Source organism: Cynocephalus volans, chromosome 1 (assembly GCF_027409185.1).
Source record: "Cynocephalus volans isolate mCynVol1 chromosome 1, mCynVol1.pri, whole genome shotgun sequence".
Lineage (NCBI taxonomy): Eukaryota > Metazoa > Chordata > Mammalia > Dermoptera > Cynocephalidae > Cynocephalus > Cynocephalus volans.
In genome coordinates this window covers 128,837,343-128,865,071 of record NC_084460.1, presented here as the reverse complement: position 1 = coordinate 128,865,071, position 27,729 = coordinate 128,837,343, and the positions used below count along the sequence as shown (strand labels likewise).

At 37.1% G+C, this 27,729-nt stretch overlaps 1 protein-coding gene across 2 annotated transcripts in view; it reads right to left on the bottom strand.

Annotated features, from left to right (window-relative positions):
* Positions 1 to 27,729, bottom strand: part of LSAMP (limbic system associated membrane protein) — a 629,633-nt gene that overhangs the window by 174,469 nt on the left and 427,435 nt on the right. For both annotated transcript variants that reach the window (XM_063075134.1, XM_063075142.1), the window contains exon 3: positions 16,269 to 16,394. In XM_063075134.1, the coding sequence (XP_062931204.1) occupies positions 16,269 to 16,394 (126 nt within the window). The remainder of the gene's footprint in view (positions 1 to 16,268; positions 16,395 to 27,729) is intronic.

Here is a 27,729-nt window from a genome sequence, read left to right as displayed (position 1 = left end):
TTGTCATACTTTTGCATTACATTTAATCATAACACACTTTTTTGAATATCAGTCACCAGTAACAGAACATGTGCTGGTATCATTGATCAGAGAACCTCAATTTCCCATTATTCTCTGTTATGCCAAAACAGGTAATTCTGTAGACCTGTATTCAGTGTCCTTTTTTATCCCTCCACAAGCCCAAGCCAATTTTACACAACTGAATGACTGGCAATGAACAACCCTGAGGGGTCACTCCTTGTACTAGTTACTTATTGTGCTGTAACAAATTGCCACAAATTTAGTGGCTTACAATAATATGATTATTATCCTACAGTTCTGGAGGTAAGAAATCCAAAATGGGTCTCACTGGGCTAATATTGAAGTGTGAGCAGAGCTGAGATCCTACTGGAGGCTTTGGGGGAGAATCTGTTTCCCTGCCTTTCCCATGTCTAGAAGCTGCTGCCTGCTGTCATCCTGGGCTTGGGGCCCCTTATTAGTCTGTTTCTGTTGCTTATTACAAAAATACTTGGAACTGGGTAATTTGTAAGAAAATGAAATTTATTGATTACAATTTTGGAGGCTGGGATGTCCAAAGTCCAGAGAACATGTTTGGTGAAGGCCTTGGTGGTGGTGACAGTGACTCAGGAGTCTCACATGGCAGAAAATGGTGGAGCAGAGAGAGCTCCTGGTGCACTCTCCTTTCTAAAGCTCTCAGAACCACACCCATGACCAACATTTTTAATCTATTTGCTGGGCATGGTCCTCAGAATCTAATCACCTCTTCAAGGCCCACCTTTCAATTACCATAATATTATTTCCCACCCTCAACAATTACAGTGGGGATTAAGCTTCTAATATTTGGACTTTGGGGGACACAATTCCATGAACCCATAGTAGGCTCCCTCCTTCCTCTTCACACCAGCAGTGGAGAATCTTCAAATCTCTCTCTCTCTCTCTGACTACAACCCCTGCTTCCGTCCTTACATCTCCTCGCTGCTCTGACCTTCCTGCTTCCCGCTGATAAAGGAAAGTGATTGTGATTACATTGGACCTATCCAAATAATCTTGAATAATCTCTTCATCTCAAGATCTTAATTTAATCATATCTGCAAAGTCCCTTTTGCCATGTAAAGTAACATATTCACAGGTTCTGGAAATTAGAATGAAGACATATTGGGGGTTCCATTATTCTGTCTATCACACTCTCCTTAATAACTTTTTCATCACAATGTTCTTTTTCTCTCTTTTCTCTTTGACTTTGAGTTTTTTGAAATGATATCCTATTTCCGGAGGTGTTGGCTAGGTTGATCCTGAAGTGAAAGTTATGGAATTCCGCGCTGTCAAGGGCATCAAGTCGACTCCAAAGCTTTTCTCATATTTGTCAGATTCTTGCCTTGCCCCTGGTCAAAGCCACCAGGAAAGGGGCAAACTGGGAATTTATGCCCCAAGGAGAGGAGTTGCTTAGACTATTTCTTAGAGCTTGACTCAAAGATTAGAAGAACTTGTACTTACAGCATAAAAGGAAAGAAAATGATGGAGAATATTTTCCTGGTGCCAGACAGTGGAGAAGACGAGAGGAGGTTAGGGAGGAAAAAGGCGGAGGCAGAAAGCCAGGCTGAAAGGAACTTTGGATGCCATCTGACAGGCCTTTTGAACATGCAGATCTGGCTGCCTTCTCTCCCAGCTGCCCCGACCACCCCTCCATCCCTCTGTACAGTGCGAGAGGAGTGGGAAAGCATGACTTGGAAAAACATCCCAGCACACCCGGAGAATAAGGGCAAGTCATGACTAAGGTTAGGAGAGAGACACTCGCCAAGGGGCAGAGGAGGTCACAGCTGTGTGGACACGATGTCCAGACAGGAGGAGAGTACACACAGATCGAGCCAGGCTGGTCTTCTGTTTCTCCGCTGCACACAAAGGTTCTCTCTGCTAACCTTTTGCCCTCAATTCACTTTGGCTGCTTGCTTCTCGATTGTATTGGATATTTCTCTTTCACCTCATAGTTGGGTGTTTCATAAGCCTTGCTATTTACAGAACCATTAGGGTTTAAATGGGACACCTGACAGATCTATTATAAGTAATGTTAGAAGGAATAAGATCCATCATTTTCATTGTGTTGAAGCCTGATTAAGACATAGAAAAATACCCCTGTAAGTAGAGCACTGGAGTGAAGGAAAGATGCAATGTGTCATTGTAACAGTGCTGGGTTTTTTGTTTTTTGGTTCTTTTTAAAGATACGGTCACCTGTGAATTGGTGCCTTTGCACTTAGGCCACACATTTTTTTATTCAGAAATTTTAACAGGACAACAGTAAAAGCAACTATCTTTATTGAGAGCTTAAGAAAATGGGTACTGTGGGAAATGCTTCATGAACATTATCTCTTTAATTCATACAACAGTAACGAGGAAGTCCAATTATCACCCCATTTTGTAGGCCATTATATGGCTACAGGAAGCCACTTTACCAAGGTCACAGAGTTAGCAGATTATATCTGAAACACAAACCCAGGTTAGCCTAATTCCTAATTTTATCCATTTAGCCACAACTTATATTTCCTCTTGAAGGACCTTTGACTTTATAGGTAAGCTTAGAGAATTATGCAGTATATAAAAATATCTTCTCAGATTATATAATAATAAAAGCAAGATCTAATTACATTTGATTTGCATAGGCAACAATTGGAGCTCCCCAAACTTTGCCTTTCAAAAGTCATTTGGTTTTGTTCCACTCAAATCTCATTATTCTCTAATATTTTTCTTTGCAAAGCAGATTATAGTGGGCTAAATAGTGGCCCTCAAAAACGTATGTTCAAGTTCTTATGCCCAGCACCGGTGAATGTAGCTTTATTTGGAAAAAGGGTCTTTGCAGAGCTGATTAATTTAAGGATCTTGAAATGATATCATCCCAGATTTAGGATGGACTCTAAATCCAAGGCTGTTACCCTAATAAGCAAAAGAAAATGGAGATTTGAGACACAGAGATGCAGAGACACAGGAGAGAAAGCCATGTGAAGACAGAGGAAGAGACTGGAGACATGATGCCACAAGCTAAGGAAAGACAGGCGCCACCAGAAGCTGGAAAAGGCAAGGAAGGATTTTCCCCTAGAGCCTTCAGAGGGACAGTGGCCCTGCTGACACCATGACTTTGGACTTCTGGCCTCCAGAACAGTAAGAGAATGCATTTCTGTTGTTTTAAGCCACTAAGCTTGTAATAATTTGTTGTGGCAGCCCTAGAAAACTAATACACAGAAATATTTTAATGATTCAGATATCAAGATAGTTTGACAAACATTACCGAGGAAAATTGTGATTCATAACTACAACTCGGTCTCAGGATTGCAGTGTTAATTTCTTACTGATGCAAACTGAGAAATCATAAGGTATTGTAATATTTATTATTAAAAAGTTCAACTGGCATTCAGGATTTCAATATAATGTTCAGCGGGGTCCTGAATAATTTCTTTTCCACTTAAATGAATGGAAACTCAGAGTCTCTATGCTTTGAGGGTGAAAAATAAGGCCAAGGCTAACAAATATTTTATCATAATTGGATATTCATCATGAAAGTAATACAAGAAAAATATTTGCATTAAAATTAGTGATAAAAATAAGTTCAAACAATATGAGCAAATGTGTATGTGTAGATATACATACACACACACACATATATATATATATATATGAGGGTCAAAAAGTTCATGGAAAGATTTGTACTATCTTTCAATTCTATTTTTCTTTTTCTGTTCTTTTTCGGGGGTGGGGTGGGGGCAGCTGGCTGGACAGGAATTGAACCCTGGACCTTGGTGTTATCAGCACTACACTCTAACCAACTGAGCTAACCAGCTAGTCCTTCAAGTCTATTTTTCCACCAACTTTTTGAAGCATCCTCTTTGTGTGTATGTATATGTATGTGTGTATGTATGTGTATATACATATACCGCTTATTGCATGGTTGATTGGTTTCTTATGAAAGGCCGACAGGGAGAAAAATTTGTATAGAACCCCTATTGGTATCTGATAGGTTTTGTTCTTCCCCAAGTCACACCAAGGAATACCCCTTGGCAATGTTCTCTGGTCCTGATTTGATTCGTGATTCATAAGTGATTGCCTGTGGAACCCTGGGCTTGGGTTGGGAGTGGGATCTGAAAATTCATGTAATTTCTCGTGGGCGATTGGCTAGTAGATCCGGAAAAAATTAGAAATTATCAGTGCAGAGAAACTTGGACATGACTGACAGAGAGTGAGCACCCCGTCATTGACAATAGTAGATGAAACTTGTGTGGTTATTCTTAATGGTGGTAGTAGTAGTAGTAGTAGTAGTAGTAGTAGTAATAGCAATGGTACTGGTGGTGATAGATACCATGGTGAGAAAAGACCTGAATAATTATTTTGGTTTGTCCAAATTTCATGAAACCCTCTCAGATGAGGATACTTTAACAAGTTTGTGAAAAAAATGGAATGAAAAGATACTACAAATCATTCCACGAATTTTTTATAGACCCCTTGTATAAGAAAGAGGCTCCAAAGAAAGAGAACTAGCATCTTAGTGTTTCTGTGAATATTAAGTATTGGTTTGCACCCAGAAAGGTACCAGTTCAGGCAGGAGAGATCAAAAGTGGCTTTTCTGGATCTGCTGTAACAACTCATGGCCTATCTCCCCATGAGACTTTATTTAGAATCAGGTCAGAAGCAAGATACAGTATTTACAGGCTGGCTGTGGCAGCAGCCCTTTATCCCTCCCCCAGCCACCAGTCATCCACCCTTACACAGCACGACAGAATAAGATTATGGGTTACCCCTGCTGCCAGACATTTCCTTGGCAGAACCACACCTTTGACAAGGAGCAGAACTGAGTGAATTCACATACATTCTCAAAGGCTTAGCAATATTGTGCACCAGCCTCAGCAGAGCCCCAGATCCACTGTGACACTCAGCAGCTGAGTCAGCCTGCTGTGGAGAGCTTAGAGTGCTTAAACGTTCCTGGGGGAATTATCTCCTCTAGCAACAATCAGTAACAGAACTGCGAGGTAGAAAGTTATAGCTACTCACACGTGCGTAGAAGAAAATAATCCAGTGTGATGTGTTTTGGGTCTCTTACTGGTTCTTTAGCATTATAGAGAAGATACCTAGGGTTGGCTCTGCTGACAGGACATTCAGACTTTGGGAGGGGAGCAGCAATATGGTGGTAGTGCCGTTCCCATTTGGCCTCTGTGTTATGGCTGCATATTCTGAGTTTAAGAAAGGATTTAACTCCAGGATGTATCCTGTCCTAAAGAAACATGACAACAGGGCCACTGAAAATCTGTGAACCCAGAACTCAAAGAAGGACAGAAGAGCCAGAAGTCCAGGTGATCAGCATCATGAGAGCAGATATTATATGCTATGAATTAAATTGTGTGTCCCCACTGTCCCTTCCAATTCTTATGCTGAAGCTGTAACCCCCAATGTAATGGTATGTGGAAATGGGGCCTTTGTAGGTAATTAGGTTTAGATGAGGCCATAAGAGTGGGGCCTTCATGGGGGGGATGAGTACTCTTTTAAGAAAGGGCACCAGGGAGTTTATTCCTGTCTGCATACACACAAAGAAGTCATGGGAGCACCCAGGGAGAAGTTGGCCATCTACAAGCTAGGAAGAGAGCCCTCCACAGAACTCATCCATGCTGGCACCCTGATCATGGATTTCGAACCTCCAGAAGTATAACAAAATAAATATCTGTTGTTTAAGCTCCCCAGTCTGTGGTATTTCATTATGACAGCCCCAGCTGACTCATACACTACAGAGACTTTATTTTTTAATAAATGAGCTTATTTAATTATTTTAAATAAGTGGGCTTACAGAAATCAATACATGTGCAATAAGCATAGTTGCCACAATTAATTATTTTAGTATAAAATAAAGGATGTCTGTCTTTGCTCTCCTCATGGAACAGTGGAAATCCATCTATCTTCTTCCAGATGACTCCAAAAGTAAGCTATCTAAATTCCAGTTACCCAAATAATCATCCACTACCTCCTTCTGTGTCCATACCAAGTGACCCTAAGCAATGGGCAGAAAGTCCTCAATACCATGTGTTTTCATTGGAATGACTTTTGTTCTAAAGTAAAATTCTGAAACGTATAATTTGTTGCAATTTGAAGCAATTTTCCCATGGGTTTTTGGGGGGAATAGGGTGGAATTTTTTTAAGAATATAAAATATCTCTTGGATTGCCCTATGAAGACTGACTTGATGTGACTATTTTCCCATCTTCCTTTCAAATCCGTCATTCCCTGATCTGGATCTGTATTCCACAGCCAAAACAGCATAAATTCTCAGTGACCAGGCCAAGGAAAAAAAAAAAAAAGAAGAAGAAAAAAGAAAAAAAGTAAAAAAAGACTGATGTCATTCAAAGACTGACATTTCAGTTTTTATTACTAGAATACCTTGAAGAATTAGATCTGATTTGCATTGATATTTGCCAACTGAATTATTAAAGGTTTTCTTTTTTTTTCTTTTTCTCTTCCTTTCATCAGATTTTAACACTTCAGACAAAGTCACAATTTAGCAGTGGAGTGACTTCACAGAGCCTTCTGGGCTTTTGAATTGTTGATCAACTTGAGCAAAATACTTGATTTGATTCATGAAATGCAGGTAGTTGACACACAAAGGAAACGGCAAGGCAGTTTTTTGGAAAGGAGTCTGTTTCTCAACAAAGTTTCTTAAGTGCCATGGGTACCATGGGTAATTTTACTGGCATATCTTTTGAGGGCAGTGTGGCCCTGTTTGAGTTACCTATTGAGGTTTTTCTGTTTTATTAAAATAAATTGCAGCCTCAGTGCACTGGGAGACTTGCAAATGAACATGCCAAGAGAATGATGAGGATTTCAGAAATGTGTGCACATTTTAAGTGATACGTTAGCCTCAACTGTCTTTAGAATGTAGATAGAAAAAGATAAAGTGGGGATTTCTATAGTTGTTACTTCTCAACTTCTTCATTTAAAGTGATAGAAATTCTAACTAAAGAGATGTGATAGTGCACTTACATATCAAATGGTTTTATACACACACATGCACACACACTATGTCACTAAAATAGTTCCTATTGATTTTGTTTTATCGCACAGAAAGAATCTCAAATGCTCCTATGCATGTGCTTAGTAGAAACGATACACAACCCTATCTCAGAAAGATGAGTTTTATTCAGTGCAGGGGTTCTCAGGTTTATTGTGCATCAGAATCATCTGGAGGGCTTGTTAAACTACATATTGTTGGGTCCCATGCCTAGAGTTTCTGATTCATGTGTCTAGCATGGGGGCTGATAACTTGCTTTTCTAGCAAGTTCCTAGTTGCTGCTGGTTTGGGTATTACATTCTTAGAACCATTGTTTTAGACTATCCAGAGACTCTGGTTTTATAATTTATTTGGTCAAGTGGAGTGCTCAGAGTGTTGAAGCTAGTTGTTTCTATCATCTGACCAAAATGACTACAGTAATTTAAGCCTATGTTTTGCTTTGTGGAATCTAAGACAATAACAACAAACGGCACCTAAATAATGCTTTATAGTTAATAAATCACTTTCACAAACACTATCTCATTGAGACAACATAGGAATCCATGTAGGTGAGCAAGCATTCTATTTACATTTTACAGATGAAAAGTTAAGAGTTTAAAGGACTCACCCAAACCCCTAAAAAAGTCAATTATGAAGAGCAAGGATTCCAACCCAGGCTTTCTGACTCCAAATTCTGTACTTCTTTTTACCAAACCACTCTTCCTCCCAATCCTTTACATTTGTGGAGAGCTTTGCTTTGCATTTTTCAAACTATTTTCATATTCATTATCTCATTTGATCCTTCCTCAGAGCAACAGCGTGAGGCAGGCAGGGCACATGTTATTGTCTACATTTTGCAGATAAAGCTATTATAAAGAGATGATGAGAAAAGTGGCTAGTCATTCAGACCGTATCTCTTCATACAGTAGCCTAAATTTTCCTGCAATATTTAGCAGCAGCATGTGATGTAGCAGTTAGAGCATTAGATGCTTTTCTTTCCAGTGATAAATATTCAATGGCACAGAATTGTAACCCCACCCCCACTCCCACATCATTTTTTTTCTTTTCATGGTAGGAATGCTTTTGGAATAAAGGGAGGTGGTGATGAAGTTTAGCATTACTCCTTGGTAGGAAAGGAGAGAAAGGTCCTTAAATTCTATACTTCAAATACTAAGGAAAACAGCTTTCTCAGCATTTGAAGACGTCACCTCTAGCCCAGGGCTTGTCAAAGTTTAATGTGTATACAAGCCGCCTGGGGATCTTGATGAGCTGTGGATTCTGATCCAACGGGTCTGTGGTGGGGCCCAATATTCTGTATTTGTATAAAGCTCCAAGATGATGCCAATTCTGATGATCTGGTTACAACCTTAATAGGCAAGGAATAATCCTAGTTCTCAAAACCATAATTATTTTTATGATTCTCTGAACCATCTTTCAATCTCTAGGTTGGAACAGAGAAATTAAAAATATAAAAAAAATATAAAACACAGTAACAATATTTGTTACTATGTCGAATACTATGTACATTGTGAGACATCCCTACATGTTCCTCTGTGTGAGACTACTTACACATCCCAGTATTTTCCAACCTATTTTATTCTCAAGATCTTGGATGATACTCAAGCTGTGGTGGACCAGCAGTGCTAACATTACCTGGGTGTTTGTTATAGCAGAATTTCAGGCCTCACCCCAGACTCACTGAATAAGAATTCACATTTTAATAAGATTCTCCAGATAATTTTCCAACACACTAACGTACAAGCACTTTTTTCAATCTTTTTGCCCTCTCGTGCTTACACAGGAGTCATTCTGCTCACCCGGCTGGTCATCTCACTCATGGGAGGTCTTAATTCTACAAAATCCTGTAGGTCATCAAAAGAGGTGATTTAAGCATGGAGTGAGTCAGGGCATCTTATTTTTAAAAATCTTGACCTATATTTTGGGTAATTCTGATGGTCAGCCACATTCGGAAATCGAGTAGACTGTCTAAAAGTGGCCACAAAAGTTATACCACAGGTGGCCACTTCCAGAAGAGATGCTTTACAGTGAAAAACTTACATTAAATAAACAAACAAACAAACTTACAGCTCTGAAATGGGGGTTCCATTTTCAGGTTGGCTCAGTCTGTGAACTGTTCTCTATGGCCAAAACCAAGGCAGGCCTGAACCCTGTCCCCTGCCACCCCCCTACCTCCACTATAGTACAAGTTCATCAGAGTGACAGTGCTGAGCGCTTTGCCATGCCACATATAAAGAAAAAAAAAAATGCTTTCTCAGAAATAGAAATCTGCAGTAGACATTTCAGTAGCTTAAGAAAAGAAAATGTCCTATATTTTAGAGATGTATTAATACAGTACAGCAAAACTATAGTTTATGAAGATTCTGTTCTTTAAATCTAAACTTCAGCAGGTTGTAACAAAGAGTCTGACATTTCTCTAGAATAAGTCATTCATTCATTCATCCAACAAATATTTATTGAGCACTCACTCTGTGCCAAGCACTATAATGGGAATTAAGGACATGCGGGTATCTGTTTTCATGAGGAAAATAGACAGTAAAACAGTAAACATGTTTAACACAATTACTGAGTGTGGTAACTGCTGAGAAGGAAAAGAACAATTGCTGATAATAAATGAGTGATAAGAGAATAGCAAAGAATCAGATATAAGAATGTGAAGATTTCAGAGCATTCTTTCTAGCCCAGTAGCTAATGATCTGAGTCAGATGGAAATGGAAAAGAATCTGAATAGGAGCTAAACAGAGAACCTCCCTGAAATTTCCAAAACTTTCTCAGCAAAAAATTAATGAAACTATTAGATAAACAGTTTTATTTCTATAATTCTATCATGGCATTTGTCATTTGCTTTCTATTCACTCATGCTTTAATTATTTATTAGTTAATATTTAGTTTAAACTTCATGATGTGAGTTGGCTTAGTTCCCAACAATGCTTCTATTTCTTATAAAGTCCTTAACTAACTCAATTATTTGATTGATTGATTGAGTACTTACAATATGCCACACAATGTCCTGAGAATATGCACATGAATAGATCATAGTTTCTGTATGTTTATAGATCTTACAAACTAGAGAGAGGACAGATGAGTCCATGATTAGAATGCAATTTTATTAATTCTATGATTTTGCTTCCTGGAGGAAGTGTCATCTTGAAGGTCTTGCAAGAAGAAGTTATACCAGCAAAATGATGGTAAGGGTGGGATAAGCAATCATATTTCTAGTAGAAAACCAGAAGGTGTGAAGGTCCAAAGGCAAATGAAGAAGACACATTCTTGAAATATAAACAGTATACTCTATCTGCTGCATAAAGTTGACTGGTTAGGGATTTACAGATAGAAGAATACACTGAGTAAGGACTTTAATACCATGCTTTTGAACTTCATTCCAAAGGCACTGGGAAATTGAGAAATTAAGCAGAAAAATTGACTTGTCCATTTTTATATTTAGAAATAGTGGCAAGGGGTTCAATTGGAAAACTGATACAATATAGGTGAGAGAAAACATTGGCTTATCTACATTGTGACAATGACAATGAGCAAAGGTAAATGGAATGGTAGTTATTAAGAAAAACAATCAATGAGATATGAAATGAATCATTGTTGGGGCAAAGGAAGAGAAAAAGGCCAGGACCACTCCCACATTTCTGGCTTGGATAATTTTTATGTCCTACCATGAACATCTCTTAGAACTTGTCCTCTGGCCCCTCTGCTTCTGTCCACCCTGGGTAAATGCCTTGATTCATGGAAACTGAGATTGCCCCCCTTGGCAAGGACTTAAATCAGACCTCAGCTGGCATCTCATGAGGGGATAAATCCTAGCTGACATCTGCAGTCAAGATTTTACAGTCAATTGTGGACAGTCCACAAGAACTGCACAACCTAACCTGACTCTTTCCTGAATAGGTAAGCCATACCAACCCAATGTAAGTCCTGTCATATCCTCTGCTTTAGTGATTTGTTTGTCTCCCACGTGAATCAACGTGAACTTATCTTAATGAATTTCATTGGGTAAATATCTGCTCATTTCCACAATTTTATGATCACTTTGATCTTCTCAATATGCTTGTCTAAGAAACTATAATTTACTATTTTCTTTTTGTTGTGTTTTTACTATGTAGAGCTCCTCTGTTACTGTTCAATGGCTCACTCCTGAACATTGCAGATGATTTTTATGTGTGATAGTATAATCATCTCCTGAAACCCCAGTCTTGGAAAAAAATAACAAGGGTTGTAATTTACCATTATTGGTTTTGTTAGCTACAGTTAATAAAATATTTGCTGTTACAAAGTTAGACTGGGAAAACTGTCTCTGAAGAGAAGGATGAACACATGAGTAAGCCATGCTAGAAAATCCGTCCCTAATGAGACACTGTTGTTTTTACATCTTTTTGAAAAAGGGACATTTTTAAAATTCCTTGGGTAAGATGGAATTAAAGTTTTAAATCAAATTATGATAACTATAGGCAGCTAATGTATAGATAACTAATAATTACATTAAATAATAACAATATTATCAATTATAGCCAACACTGTGCTAAGAACTTTGCCTACATATTCTAATTCTCATGATAACTTTTGATACAGATTCTATTTTCAAACCTGTTTTGAATATAAGGTCTATAAAAAATGATTACAATGTGTAAGGCTGAATATACTAATTATCCTGATTGGAACATCACATATTGCACACAGGTATTGATTGATATTCAACACTGTACCCCACAGATAAGTACAATCAATTATGTTGCAATAAAAAAAAAAAAATATATATATATATATATACATGAAAACTATTTGGAATAGTGGCAAAAAAATATTTGAAGTGGTGAGATGCTGAGAGATATGGACTCTGAATTTCTATTCTACTAGGACATGTGCAAACTTTCTCATTAAGCTATTGCCTCTTCCTCACTAAGGTTCTACAATATCCTGGAGCACCAAAATCCAAGCTAGTCCCCCAAGAACAACCTAGGCTGGTTTATTTCTCCTCAGGCAGAGTACTCTGGGGATCTGATGATGTATCTGGATGGGTAGGAGTGGGTGCAAGAGTGGTGTTAGGGCATTTGTCCAACACTTGCGGGAATAGCCAGCCTTTCAGGTTGTGGAGATCCCCTCCATGGCTTAAAGGTTGACAGTGTCAGTTATTGAGTATTGCCAGTATTTTCAAAATTTGGATTGGAGAGGGGAATAATCATGTGGTTAAATTCTGTAGTATTCATTTTCTAAATTAAACATTTGTTTTAATGATAAGGTTACTGAAAAAGAGTTTGTATTTACTAGATTAGGTTATCATGGAGTCATCTGTATTAAGAAAGTATATGTTTCTGACCTAAATGTAAGATATTTATATACATAAATAGCTGTCTATATACCTGCTACACTGGGAAATTATAAACCAGTATACAAATACGCTTGCGTACACACACACACACACAAACACACACACTGTCATATACTATAGTATACACAGTGGTATATACATTGGCATATTTAAAATCATTACACAAGTAAGGCATTTTTCCATTTTTTGGAAAGAGAAAACAGAAATATTACAAAGTAATAAAAAATAAAATGTGTATCTTAAAAATAAGATATAAATATTAACAGAAAAATAGCATAACAAAATACTAACATCATGGTTTCACATAATAAGATGTCTGCCTGGATTCTTAAATGCATTTTTTCCAGGCCATTTGTACACAAACTTTTCTATGTCTAGGATACTCTTCCTTCTTCTATTTTCTTAGCCAGCCAGGTCTTATTCATTCTTGAGGTCTCAGAATAATATCTCCTCAGGGGAGCTTTGCTGGCCTTGCAGATTTTCTATATGGCCCTGTTTTATGGTCTTATTGAATGCTATAACTTTCCTTTAAAATGCATCAATCTAATTAAGGAGTTATTCATGCAATTATTAGTTTAATGCTCTGCTTTCTTGTTAAAGTATAAGCTCCATTTGTGCAGGGACCATGTCTGTCTTGATCTTCATTGTGTCCTTTTAAATAGTGAGCACTCTATAAATAATTCTTGACAAATGAACAAATTGTGAGATGGAGATCAAGATTAATCTGAAATAAATCTGTATTGATGGATGACATATTTAAAAATCAATATACAAGTAAGAAGTAAGACACTGAAAAAAACATTTTTCTTTATCTGTTTTTTGCCTCTTTGTGAAAGGAAAATATGAATATTAAAAAATGAAAATACAAGAAATGAATGAAAGCAATCAATAGAAAAAGTTGAACCATTATTCTCTTTTAAATTGTTATTATATGGTCAATAGCCCTTACCTGCAAAACATACAGGTTTGATTCTTCTACATCCATATGCTACCAAGATCAATTCACAGAACCTTCTGGAAGCTCTAGAAAAGAACATCACTCCCCCCATGCCAATTCCTGAAACTTAAACTGTAGATCAAATATTGTCTGTGTTAAATATGAATTCATATTGATTCTAACATATTCACTTGGAAGACCAGATAACGGTTACTTGCAACATGTACTTCTGAAATTCGATTTAAAAAAATGAGTTCAGTTTAACATTACATATTTCTCCCAAATCCATGAGGTCAGAGTCTATGCTGGTCATATTGGGTGAGTTACACAACTAGAAGTAAGACAGATAGGGATTTCACATTAATGGAGTTCAAGAGTACCATCAGTTAAGGGTTCAGGCTGGAAAATGAATTGAAAGAGGGATCCCAGACCAAGTGATTAAAATCCAATATCCAATGAGAAAATGGGATTTCAGGGTCTTTGGAGCCCTGTTAGCTCCTCCCAGCACAATGTTTTCCCACTCACCTCACCAAAATATAAAATATTTCTTAAGTAAGAATTCTACACTCTGGTGATGTCAGATCTGGCTTCTGGCTGGACAAGAAAATTACACTATACCACTTGATTTGTTCTCAGCCTAAGGGGCTAAATCCTCATTGTAACCTTTTGGGTTTCTCAGGTATGGAAAGCTACTGAGGTTGTAAAAACCTTTGTAGAAAGGAAATGCATAGAAACTCTTTCTGTAAACCGAGCAATGCCGACGCCACGTGACACACACTTGAGAAAGGGACTTCCTCATAAATGTGAGAAGAAAGATTTATAAACAAAGTTCACTGAAGATGGGAGCAGCATTGCTCACAGAAGAGAGATCAAACACTCCATAGAAAATACATGTTACAGTGCAATTGCCCTCTGGGAGTCACAGGATTATGAAAGTCTAACTTAATTAAGGGAGAAAATAGGTCACATTTAATAACCACATATGTGACACATCATTTTGACTGTACAAAATAACTGAAGATGAGAGAAAAATTAAGAAATCAGAGATATAAGAAAAGCAGCCACAAAATTCATCAATCTCTTCTATTCCATCTAAGTCAGGTGTTTTTCCTTTTGCTTATATGACAAATTCACCAGTCTTCTAATTTTTCTCTTTAAAAACATCTTCAGTATGCTTGAAAAAAGAAACTTTGGGTGTCAAAAGAAAGAGAAACAAAGTGGCCTAATCAAAATTTTTTAAAAAGCAACAAAAGAACTGATTTAAGAGGTAATAAATATTCTTCTGTTTATGAAAATATACCGTGCATCTTTCCTTCCTTTCTCCCTCTCATGTCATCAAGTGACAGGTAATCAGATATTTGTGAACCCTGCATGGAATCTTCCCCCTTTCAGGGCTCTATGTCCCTGTGAGGTCGAGCTAATTACAGGTACATTTCCTCTGCAAGGCAGTCACACTCTGTACTTGTTGAAGGCACAATTAATAATTGAACAAAGCAAGCTGGATTTTTTTTTTGCTCACATGGCCACGGGTTGCAGGCAGCTTTGCTATCACCCAGGGAGCAGAGTCTCTTCTTTGGGCATCTCCAAGAAAGACTGCATTATTGGCTGAAAAGGATCACTCTTGTTTCCAAATTTTGAAGAAATAAAAAAAACTTACAAAAACAACAACAATCAAATCTTAGTTTCCTTTACAGAATAGTAAAGGTAAGTTCTCTTTCCTGTCACCAGAATATGATTTTTTTTTTTTTTTTTTTTTTGGTCGTTTTTTCGTGACCGGCACTCAGCCAGTGAGTGCACTGGTCATTCCTATATAGGATCCGAACCTGCGGCGGGAGCGTCGCCGCGCTCCCAGCGCAGCACTCTACTGAGTGCGCCACGGGCTCGGCCCACCAGAATATGATTTTGATCAGGTGGCTATTTAGGTTAGATGTGAAAAGAAATGAAAGAGTAGGCTTGGGAGTCAACACACTTTGTAGGGGAGAAGAGTATTCTGCCCTCGACTCTGCACATGCATCAGGGAGCTAATTTTGCATGTGCCATAATAGAATTTGATCCACAAAGAGATACTACATAGATGACTGTGGAGAGTAAAGTTCTTGCCCTTGAGATGTCTGAAGGATATTCCCAAAGTCCTATGGTGCCATGAACAACTGCAGCAGATCCTTGTCCTGTGTCGCAAGCCACAGTCTTGAGCAGAGTCTGTAAACTTTTTAATTTTTTTTTTTTTTGTGGAGTAGGGAAGTATACATGCAGTCAATCTTAAATGATTTGGTAAAAGATTTAAATAAAGTTCAAAAAACAGGAGGGCCTCAGAAGTTATTTACAGTGACGGTGTCGAGAAGGGGGAGGAAAGGATGCAGAAAACATTCCTGGGAAATGATTTTCTGATGTGTAATCAATTAGTATCAATAGCGGGAATCCATCATGAGCTCATGCAGCTTAGTTCATGCCTGTTGCTCATCACAGAACCAGATGCCAAGAACAGGACATTAGGTCACATTTCCTGACAGATTTCTTCACAAGGTGCTACATATTAGGAAACTAGTTAAAAACAAAACAAAACAAACAAATATACAATCATTTATGTAAATTTAATTCATATAAAACATTGCCCTAAGACACTCACGCAACAAACTGGCATACATCTTAGGTATAATATTAAGGCATTACTGCTTCTATATTTGTAGCCTCGGGGGGCAGGTGTTCTATTGAAAATGAAATAAGATGCGCACACACACACACACACACACACACACACACACATATTTAGTACTATGGCTGTAAACTTTATAGAGATGAACACGTTAGCTAAGACCATGAGGACCCTAAATAAGACCTGTGCTGCAATTCTTTTAGTGTTTTAGTAACCAGATGCATGCTTGTCCTTCTGATTCAATGGAATCTCAGGAGCATGAGTATATCTTAAACAGCATGTAGTATCCTGGAAACTGAACGGTTGCTTACCAGTTGGTGTAAGGTGTCTCCAGGTAATAACAGGTTCAGGACGGCCATTGGCCATGCAGACCAGGGTCACATTGCTGCCCTCATTCACAGTGACATCCGACGAAATGTTGGAGATCTTTGGTGGAACTGTAAAGACAAAAGCAAATTGAATGTGTAACTATGTCAGTAAGATCTGGATCGTAGCATTGGTTTCTGCAACTGGAAGTGGTGTATTTCAGCTTTCATAACTTAATTTGAATTTTTGTGTTAAGAAGTCAAGGTGCTTTTCAGACCCACGATTGTCATCTGCTCACCAACTCTGTAAGGAAATCCTAAGGCACTACTTCAAGATGAGACTACCTCCCACTCTGGCAATCGGAGTGCTGTAGGAAGCACACAGAGTAATACAATAAAAATATCTTAGCTCTTTTCTGTTTAGAATGGACCTTATTTAAATATTAGAGAGCACGCACCTTTGTACAAATTAATATTAAAATTTTTTATCATTAAGGGTTACTTAAATTTATTTTCTTATGTGTATAAAACGAATATCTCCAATCTCTCTTCCAAATGCCAGAAAAAGAAAAACAATGTTATTTAGTATAAAATTGCATTGTTGTGTTATTGAGATATGGTTGTACCTGGTTACTTATAATCTAGCCACATAAGGAAACAATGGGTTAATCACAACAGAAAGCCTCTACATACCATCTGGGCATGTGACAGGTTACATGATGTACTTTAGAACTTAAAAACTAAATTAATAAGGCCTATATCACTGACATGTAGACATTAAAAAATACTATTACTCCTAATACTATCAGTACTACTAACAATAATAGCTAGGTTTAATTGAACATTTACTATATATGAGACCTCATGTAGCATGCTTTATAAGTACCATTTCAATAACTACTTATAATAAAAAATGATATCCTATGAGGATTATATTTCTGAGTGGGAAATCGAGGCATAGAGGGGGCTAGGTGGAGGGCAGAAAATGAATTTGGATCCGGGCAGACTCCAGGGCCCGTGCTCTTAAGCACTGCTTGAATGAAATTTCATCTTCACAATCCAGGCTACCAGATGGCCAAATACGACAGAAATTACTTTTTGGTGATGTGAGAAATGAGTCCCCACGGGCAAGCTGTACTGCTGCCTGACTTCCTTCATTAGTGTTCAGGGTGGCAACATTAGATCCCACATTGGTAGGCTTAAGTGGGAAGTGAATTACTCACAAATATCATCACAGAGGTGATGCACTGATTACAAATAGCAGGGTTTATGGCTTGACTGTGATTTCCTTTTCCTTTTTTTTTTTTTTGCTCAATTGCTTATGCTGTCCCTGAGAAATATGTGTCTGGGAGTAGGAGGAGGACAGAGAGCATGAAAGAACTCAATAATAAAGGAATCATCTTTTCTCACTCTTCCTGCCCATTAGGTGCTCTGTGTAGTGATGGAGAAAACAGGAACATTTTCTGCTTGGAGAAGCAAATGCCTGACAGCCATATGATCCCTGCAAATCCTTGTTAGGAGACATTGATGGTGCTTGGACAACTGACCAGTACATTGTCACAAGGAGAAAATGGTAGGAGGACTTTTGAGAATGTAGCATTCTACTCACAATGATATCTTGTGGGGCTTCTGAGTAGGAACTGGTGATTCCAAATCAAACCCAATGGCAGAAGTAGACTGAAGTTGATTCCCATTATTTAGCAGTCTCTATTTTCAGAGTTTTTACTCCCCGTTTTAGCTATTGGGGTTAAGGATCATTTTATTGTAGTCACACATCAACTTGCAATAAGTTCTCCTAGACTTTTATGATGAAGACCTGAAAGGTCATACCCATTTTACGGGGAAGAACATGAGGTACAGAGAGGAATAATGGTTTGTCAAGGGTGTTCCCACCAAGAACCATGGCTGGGCTTAGAATGCAGAGCTCCTGAATATCCATCCAGTGTTTCTACTAATATACACAGTTTCTAATTCTCAGCTGAGTAAGCCAGTATTCTCAACATCTCCAAAACAACTGCAATAAAATATAAGTCAATGATGGTGTTCAAGACAAGATTTAGACATACTAGGTTTCTTTCTCAACAATCTAAATCCTGTAACAGTAAACTATATAACAATTTTAAGAGCCTAAATTACTCAAATTGTAGTTACCTCTGAACTGCAAGACAGGATACAGTGTAAAGAGAAGAAATATAGAAAAACAGATGTCTTCTAATAAAAAAAAGGGGGGGAGGACTCCATATCCCTAATATAAAAGCATGCAGATTTACAAAACAGAAAAGAATTCCATGACTAAGAGAATTATTCTCAGAAGATTATTACCTGTGATACAATGTATGCACATTGCCTCTTTTTTCTTATAAAAAGAATGTATACTAAGAACTTTGCATTTACATGACACATAAATTAAGCCATTTGTTCAATGTGACATAGACAGGTACTGATAACATTCAGAATAAAATCTACAATGATTGACTTTAGGGCTATGTTCTGGCTACCAAAACATACTGCCTCTCCTAATTAAGGAAATATACTCAGGTCCTGGATCTCAGGGACTAGAGATACAGAAAGTGTTTGTTTGACAGTTAGAAACGCAACCACGTGGTATCATTGAATCCCATTTGCCTCTGGATTACCTCCAATGGGTCTCACTCTATTATTTATTTTCTTACTTTATTTTATTTTGTACCAGCTTCTTCTCATAAGCACTTATATATGATGTAACCTTTTTGCTCTTGAAAGAAATACCTTTCCAAACCCCATGTTACCCTCTTATTAACTTTCAAACTCTCCAAATTTCTTGAAGGAATTACTCTACACCACATCTTCAGCTCTCACTCACATTTCAACCTTCAGTGCAATCTGGAATCTCCCCTTAACCTCCAAAGAAGCTGATCTCAGGAAGCTCACCAATGGCCATATAATTTCTAGGTTCATGGACCATTATTTTTGGTTTCTATTTTTCTCTGAAGTGTTTGACTCTGTTGATCATAACCTCCTTCTTCCAGTCCTTTCTTTTCTTGGTTTCTAGGACATATACTCAACTGCATTTCCACTTACCCTCTGGTCAGCCTTCCCAGTTTAACTTCTGGGTTCATCTTTTCCTGTTCCTTAAATATCTGTATTTAAGGGCTTGATCACTGTCCTCTTTCTTCATTTCAATCTACATATTCATTGAGTGATCTCATCTCCTTTCTAGCTTCAGAAGCTAAAGCCATGTTATCCATTCCTCCCAATATCTCCAGCCTAGATTTTTCTCATGACTGTTGCAACTACATTTCCAACTGATATTCTATATCCCCATCACATGCCTCATAAATGCCTAAGATTCAACATATTTGGAACTGAAGTCATCATCTTCCTTCCTACAAAACATTTGTGTTTTGTTACCTTAGTGAATGGTGTCATCATATAAAGAGCTGCCCAAGCAAAAATTCAAGGCATCTGCCTTGACTACTCTCTCTCCTTCACTGCCCCCACATAAAATTGATCCCCAAGTTCTGTGGCTTATGCCTTTTAAATATCTCTCAGATGCATTCGTTATTCCCAGTCCATACTCCCACCATGCCTTGTTTGACATTAACATTTCTTCTTTTTTTTTTCTGCCTGAATTACTGCAGGAGCATTAGAACTATTTCCTTTGCCTTAGCCTTCCTCTTTTCATACTCATCACCCTACATTCCCCACACTGCAATCAGATTTTTTTTTTTCTGAATTGTAAATGTGAGTGTAGTATTCCTTAATTAATCTCATTGCCCTCAAGATAAAATCCAGACTTCTTAATATGGTTTAACAGGTCATTTGTGATTGGCCCCTGCACATCCCTCCAGCCTCCTTTCCTACTCTCTTTGCATTGCATCATCCAGTCAGATGAAACAACTTTTGGTTACTAGAATATGCTCTCCTTGCTTACACCCTATATTTGACATTCTATTTTTTGTATATGGAATATTCTTCTTTCAGCTTCTCATGTGGTTGTCCTTTACCCCTTCAGGTTTCAGCTTGTCTCCTTACTCTTTTCCAGGTAGACTTTCCTGTCATCCCCCACCTCCACCTCCACTCGGCTCCCAACACCATACTGGGTGAAGTGCTCTGCTGTGTTCTCACCTTGTGTCCTGTATTTTTCCATCACAGCACCAAACCCTGACTGCTGGATTACTTACCCGTGCCTTTCACTAAACTGTAAGAGGCAGGAAGCAGGGCCTTTGTGTACTTGACCATTGAATCTTACAGAGTATGCTGCTTGGAACATGGTAAATGCTCAAAAAGTGTTTGAAAAAAATTACTTATGTTCCCTTGCCCCCAACTCATTACTTAGTTCAAGGAAGTATCTCGTTGACTTCTGTAAGAAAGAAGTAAGCTTTTATTGTGAGCCAGTAAAATCCAGCTTTTATTAGTATTTCTTTAGCTATCCCTCTAGTTATCTATTTCACTATCAATTTCTTGGACTCTTAATGAAAAAAATTAACCATAGAGCGGAGAAGTGTTTATGAAATTATTAGACCTGTACCTCTCGCCATCTACTCAACTCAAAATGGATTAAGGACTTTAATATAAACCCTGAAACTATAAAACTCGTAGAAGGAAACATAGGGAAAACACTTCAGGATGTAGGACTAGGCAAAGACTTTATGAATAAGACCTCAAAAGTACAGGCACCAAATAAATAAATAAATAAATGGGATTATATCAAACTAAAAAGCTTCTGGAACAAAGGAAACAATCAACAGAGTGAAAAGACAACCTACAGAATGAGAGAAAATATTTGCAAACTATGAATCCAACAAGGGATTAATACCCATAACATACAAGGAACTCAAACAATTTAACAATAAAAAAACAAATAATCTGATTAGAAAATGGGCAGATTGAATAGACGTTTCTCATAGGAAGACATAAATGGTTGATAGGTACATGAAAAAATGCTCGACATCACTAATCATCAGGAAAATGCAAATTAAAACCACATTGAGATGTCATCTCACCCCAGTTAAACTGGCTGTTATTAAAAAGACAGAATGATAAATGCTGGCAAGGATGCGGAGAAAGGGGAACTCTTCTACGCTGTTGGTAAGACTGTAAATTAGTGCAGGCTTTTTGGAAAACAGTATAAAGGTTTCTCAAATAACTAAAGATAGACCTACCATGTGATCCCATTACTGTGTGTATATGCAAAGGAATGGAAATCTTCATGTCAAAGGGATACCATTCTCATGTTTATTGTAGCTCTATTTACAATAGCCAAGATATGGAGCCAACCTAAATGTCCAACTTAAATGATGGACAAGTGGATAAAGAAAATGTGGTGTATATGCACAATGGAATACTACTCTGCCATTAAAAAAAAAAAAAGGAATGAAATTCTGCTATTTGCAGCAACATGGATGAACTTAAGAGAAAATTATATTAAGTGAAATAAGGCAGGCACAGAAAGAGAAACACTGCATGTTCTCATTCATAAGTGGAAGAAGAAAGAAAGAGAGAGAGAGGAGAGAGAGAGAGAAGAGAAAGAAAGAAAGAAAGACAAAGAAAGAAAGACAAAGAAAGAAAGAGCACAACAATACATTGAACTTTCAGGAGAGAATAGAACTGTGGTTATTAGAGGGGAGAAAGAGGGAGGGGGAGGAGGTTAGGGAGAAACTGGTTAATAGACACAAAGAATGAGTATGTTTTGTAATGATGAATATGACAACTGTCTTCATTTGATCATCACATATTGTAGACAAATACTGAGTCAACCCTGCACCCACAAATACGTATAATCAATTATGTTTCAATAAAAAAAAAAAGCCATGAAAAAACAAAACAAACAAAAAAAATATTTCAAGAACACAGGAAACAAGAACTTGGTATCTATTTTCCTCAGTTAATGACTTTATGAGTTTTAACTTCCTTGTTTCTTTTCTATGAGTCACAGATGAATGGATGGATAGGTGGATAGATAGGTAGATAGATAGAAAGAAAGAAAGATAGAGGTGAAGATAAAACTTTTTTAATCTAATGTAAACTAGTCCCTTTCTAGTTTCCTGTAGCAACTCATGGAATTTAAATGTAGATCATTACTGATAACATCAAGGTGGCAATTCTAAGATTTTATGCTATAACCTCATAAAATCTTTATAAAAATTCTGGGAAGTAAAATATATTACTAGAAGTAGTACCATTTTGCACATGTAGACACAGGGGACAAAATGGGTAAAACTCACATAGCTAATAAATAATAGAGCTAGGACCATAACCTAGTATTTGCATATTTCACAAAGTTTGCTTTTCCTCTAGATCACATTCATTCTGCAAAAGCGGTGCAAATAGTATTTTTTGCTTTATTTTAATTCTCAGTAGGGATGACTACCTAGGAAGCAGTGTTTAACATGATGATCTTATTTGCATCAGCAAATATAAGTTGTTTATTTTTCAAAATCACTGTAATATTGAATTATGCTCAATTCTTAGGTTATCATAGTATTCTAAATAGTGGTTTTCTTTTTTCTTTCTGGATGATCCCCTAACAATTCTTATTCACAGGATATTAGTGTGATTTATTATATTTTCCTACATATAATGCCATGAACCATTTATTTGGTTTTTAACCTATTCAGTTTCAGTGATCTCTACAATTTGTCTGGATTATTTTGTTTTTCTTACTGATTAATGAGAGCAACTTATACTATAAGAAATTGACCTTTTGTTGTCATATTGAAATTTCTTCAATTTATTCCTTGGCTCTTAATTTTGTTTATGATTATTTGTTTTGCTGAAGTTTACAATTTCTTTACTGTTCTATCAATTGCTCTTCTTTTGTGATTTCTTCCATTAATTTTGTTCATAGGTAGTCCTTCTCCAACATAAGGTTAGTTAAATACTTATCTCTATTTCTTCTTTTTCTTTTAATTGCTTGTTTCATTTTTTTATTGAACTCTTTAAATCATCTTGAATTTATTTGTAGTGTGAGAGATAATCAGGGTTTTCCTTCCACAGTTTTTAAGCCAATTTTCCCAATACCATTTACTGAATAATATAAAATGCATATACTATTTTGGTTTTCAAAATCACCCTATAAAGTGCTACCAACTTGACCAGTCCAGTATTTCTGGAAAGTGTAAACATAAAGCTTATTTACCATGCCAGGTGATTTTAACAAAATAGTTTTTAAAATATGTCATTAATCTTTTCGATACCATACTATTATAAGGGTTAATTTTATAATCAGAATTATTAAAAAGGTAACGTTATTTCATTGAAATACACATAAATTCTGTGTTAAAGAAATCTACATTTTTTTTCTATTCAGTACAAATTTAATGGTGGTTTTAAAGATAATGCTAAAACCTAAGTGCACCTAAATACATGGATTCCTTCAGCTGTGCAATGAACCCCCCTTAAGTAAGATTGTAACACAGGCAATCTGGCTCTATTGCCACATTTGTATGTTTCTCCTGACTCCTTTTGTAATTCTTTTACCCACCCTCTCTACCAGATATCTAGGGTCATCCCCAACTTTTTGGAACCCAGAGCTAACCGTACATGTATATACAGTTCTCTGGTTTCCAACTCATCCTTTCTTTTTGCACAAGGGTTCTTCAAAAAGTTCATGGAAAAATAAAATTGAGAGACAATGTAAATGTTTCCATGAACTTTTTGATATTCCCTCATCTAGGAGTAACATCTTTTATGTATTACAAAGAGTGTAAATGTAGGCAAAGACAGGGACGTAAGTAGAGGAGACATCTATTGTTTTACCTGCCCAGAATCTGTGCCTATTTCTTCTGGTAAGACACCCTGGTTTTCCTTTGGGGAAACCACCCACAGCCATTGGTTTGCTGAGACTATTCATCAAGTGACCATTTTCCCTTGGTCAAGAAGTGGGTGCATAACCTAAACTGGGCCATTACCTATGGAGCTTGGTTTTTATAAGGAATTACTTGAGAGGTTGAAATAGATTTGACCTGTGGTGGACTGTGTCATAAGCCCCATTCTACATTCCTCTCTGTAATCACACCAAGGGCCATGTCTATGCCCTCCTACAGTGGGTGGCACATGTTTTTCCATCCCTGTACCATGTTGCTTACTTTCATCAATAGGATGTCAGAATGTGGAACAAAAGCAGAGATTTGGAAAATGCTGGCATGATTGGACTCACTTGTTCTTGTGTCTCTGCAACTGCCATGAAAAAAACATGCTCAGCTGAGCCTGTCGGTCCCAAGAGAAGGAGGATGGGAGATGGCAGATAGGATTGCCAGGTAAGATACAGGGTACCCAGTTACATATGAATTTCAGACAAACAACAAATACTTTTTTTGTTTGTAAGTATCTTCCAAATATTGCATGGGACACACTTATACTAAAAATTATTTGTTGTTTACCTAATATCCAAATGTAACTGAGCATCCTATATTTTTATTTTGTAAATCTGGCAACCTCAGGATCAGAGTCACTTCTAGTGAAATCTAACCTAGATCAGCTGACTTACAGACTTGTAAGAAATGAAGAATAACTATTACTTAATGCCCCTGAATTTTGGAGTGGTTTGCTCAGTAGCAATAGTTAGTTGGTACACATCTGAAAGGACTGTTATTCTTACTAGTTTCTGCAACCTGGATCTGTAGAGGTGCATGACTTCGGTGCTTTCCAAGACGAGGTTTTCCTGCTTTTTCTTTGATTCTGTGAGTTATTCCATGTTCTTCCAGTGAACCACCTCCTTTTTACATCAGATTAGCCAGGCAATTTCTGTTCTTAAACCAAAGAATCTTGACTGTTACAAATCAGGAAGCAGTCATAAATGAGGAAAATTTGAAATTTTTGTCATCTCTGCCTAGCTACTCTTTTCCTAACCGACTTAGTTGCATGTTTAGTATTGATTCTTACCTATCAGTACACATAGCTTTAAAATAATCCTAGGTCTGCAAAACCATTTAATTCTGGCTGTGAATGTTTTAATGCCTTTATCTTCATCCTTGATCCCTAACTGAACAACTAACAGGAGGAAACTAATCAGTTACACAGTGGGAAAGAAAAGTGGTCAGTTGGCTCATTTCCCTAAACTGAAGTAATTAGCAATTATTATTTGTATTCAACCCAAAATGCCATTCCTAATGGTACAAATTAGCAACAAATTGATCTCATTAGTTATTGTTCATTCTAAGTTGGGGCAAATTGTATGTATCACTATGTGTGTGGTAATGGTGGGGTGTTAAAAAAATCACTACCAATTCCCTAATTTCTAACTTTTCTCTGGTACAGCTAGAGAAGCTTAAGCCCTGTCATTTGCATATGTAACAGGCTATGAAACAGTAAGGCATGACTATATAAGATTTGGGTTCAGAAATCTACATGAAGTTTCTTGAACAGCATGTGGCTTTAATAAGCACGATCCCAGGATTCAACAATAAGAATAAAAATACACAATATAACACATAAATGCCATCTTGTGAAACATCAAACATCCATCCAGCTTGGCATTTTGCTTCTGAAAATGCCACTAAAGCGTGTTTTGCTGCATGGTGTGGGAGTATCCAGTATGGATGACAGGATTGGAAAATATAGCACAGTGTACTAGATTGAGAGCCAGGGGATTTTGATCCTGACCTGCTACTAGCTCATAACGCAACAGAATATTCTAGGATCTTTGCTTTTGACATTGTAGGTGCTTAACCAATTTTGAGTGAATAAATAAGAAAATTAATGTCAAATTGCTTAAATTTCTCTGAGCCTCAGTTTCCTCATCTGGGAATCGAAGGTAATGTACAGGTTGATATTAGGCAATATTATAGGATTGATACTAGGGTTAAATAAAATAATGCATGTGAATATCTGTAAATTGTAAGAGGTTCTACAAATGTAGCTATTATTTATTACATGATAAAAATAGCTAATAAAGCAATGTCTTAACCTCTCTAAGATAACATGATAATTCATGCATTTCTGTGGCTAATGGCATTCTATTTATATTATTGCTAAAGGTGTAGGTAATTACTACAATTCATAATTAATCATTAGTATTGGCATTAACAATAAATCACCCCAATGATATGTATTGAGTTCTTATCTATTAATGGGCAGAGCTATGCCAATAAGTTCAGCCTTTTAGTCAATGAGTAGATATTTTACACCTATAATAAACAGTGACACAAAGATGCAAAAGTGTACAACCATAAGCTGAAATAAGTTTCACCGAAATGTTTAGAAACTTAACTAACTTTTGAGCTCCCAAGATAAAGCTCTCCAAATAAAATTTTGTTACTATTACATAATTTGTAATGTAAGTCTCAGTAAAAGATATGTCTTATTTAAATGAGTTGTCCTTGTAAGCAACAGATGTTGCCTGGTATTTTGTGGCTGTAATTTGAGTCTATGAAGTTTTAGACTTTGCAGTACAATAAACCAACTAGCAGTGATCCTTTCTTTTCTACTAGAGCTAGTTCCCACTCTTATTAGGGTCCATTAATCATCAGCCTCCAGTAGGTATTTGAATCACGTTCTACAGGAACATGACTCCATTTAGACATAAATTTCATGGCGAGTAGGGAAAACATGGAAACTACAGATTCTTTGAGTGTCAGGCGAAGGTGAGGGTAGAAAAAACTCATTTAAGTATCACTTACTCAAATTTTTCCACCAGGAGCATTTGTAAATGCTGTACTTCTGCATGCATTAAATGATGAACCAAATAAAGTAAGAGGGAAAATATGCTAACCAATTAGAAGAAAAGATAAAATGTATGTACAAAACAAAGCAATGCTAGATGCCACATGTGTGGTAATGTGGTTAAGTCAGGGAAACTGGAGTGGGGAAGCTCATAAAAATGGCATATTAAAGCGATGTTCAGTCTAGAAAAAGTCATCTTCTTTTAATTCTCTTTTAATCAGACAGCAGCAGTTTCTGAACTATATATGTAACTAAAAGTTAGTGCCTAAAGCCTCAATTTCCATATTCCTCTGAGATATAGCTGACATTTTACTGTTCTGGCCAACGGTGTAAGCTGGGTAAAACATACTCTTTTAGGCCTTCAAGCCCTACATTATCACATTCTCAAGTAGCCCTGTGAGTCCTTGCACTATCCCAGGAAGTCAGGTTTACAATAAAACTGTCCCTAGGGACTCATCCAAACAGTAGACACCATCAAAAAGGAGGGTTAATTTGGGTTAGCTTGCTCTAAATAACTCAAACACAGTAGCCATGGGACAAAGAAATGTTATGCAATTCACTTATATGCCACTCAGTGGCGAACATATTCTTATGGTGATAGATGTGTGGCATGGATATCTGCATATTAAGAGTCTCTAGTCTACCTAAAAAAGAAGGTATATTAAGTTGGAATTTTTCTATATTTATTAAATGTTCTGAATCACCCCACAATCTAAGTGAGTAGGCTGGTTTAGAAAGGGGACAAATTATCCAGGCACCAACGTGTGCATTCATAACCAGCTAAGGGTGTCCATTATTGCTGCTTCAGCAATAGGCATGCGCT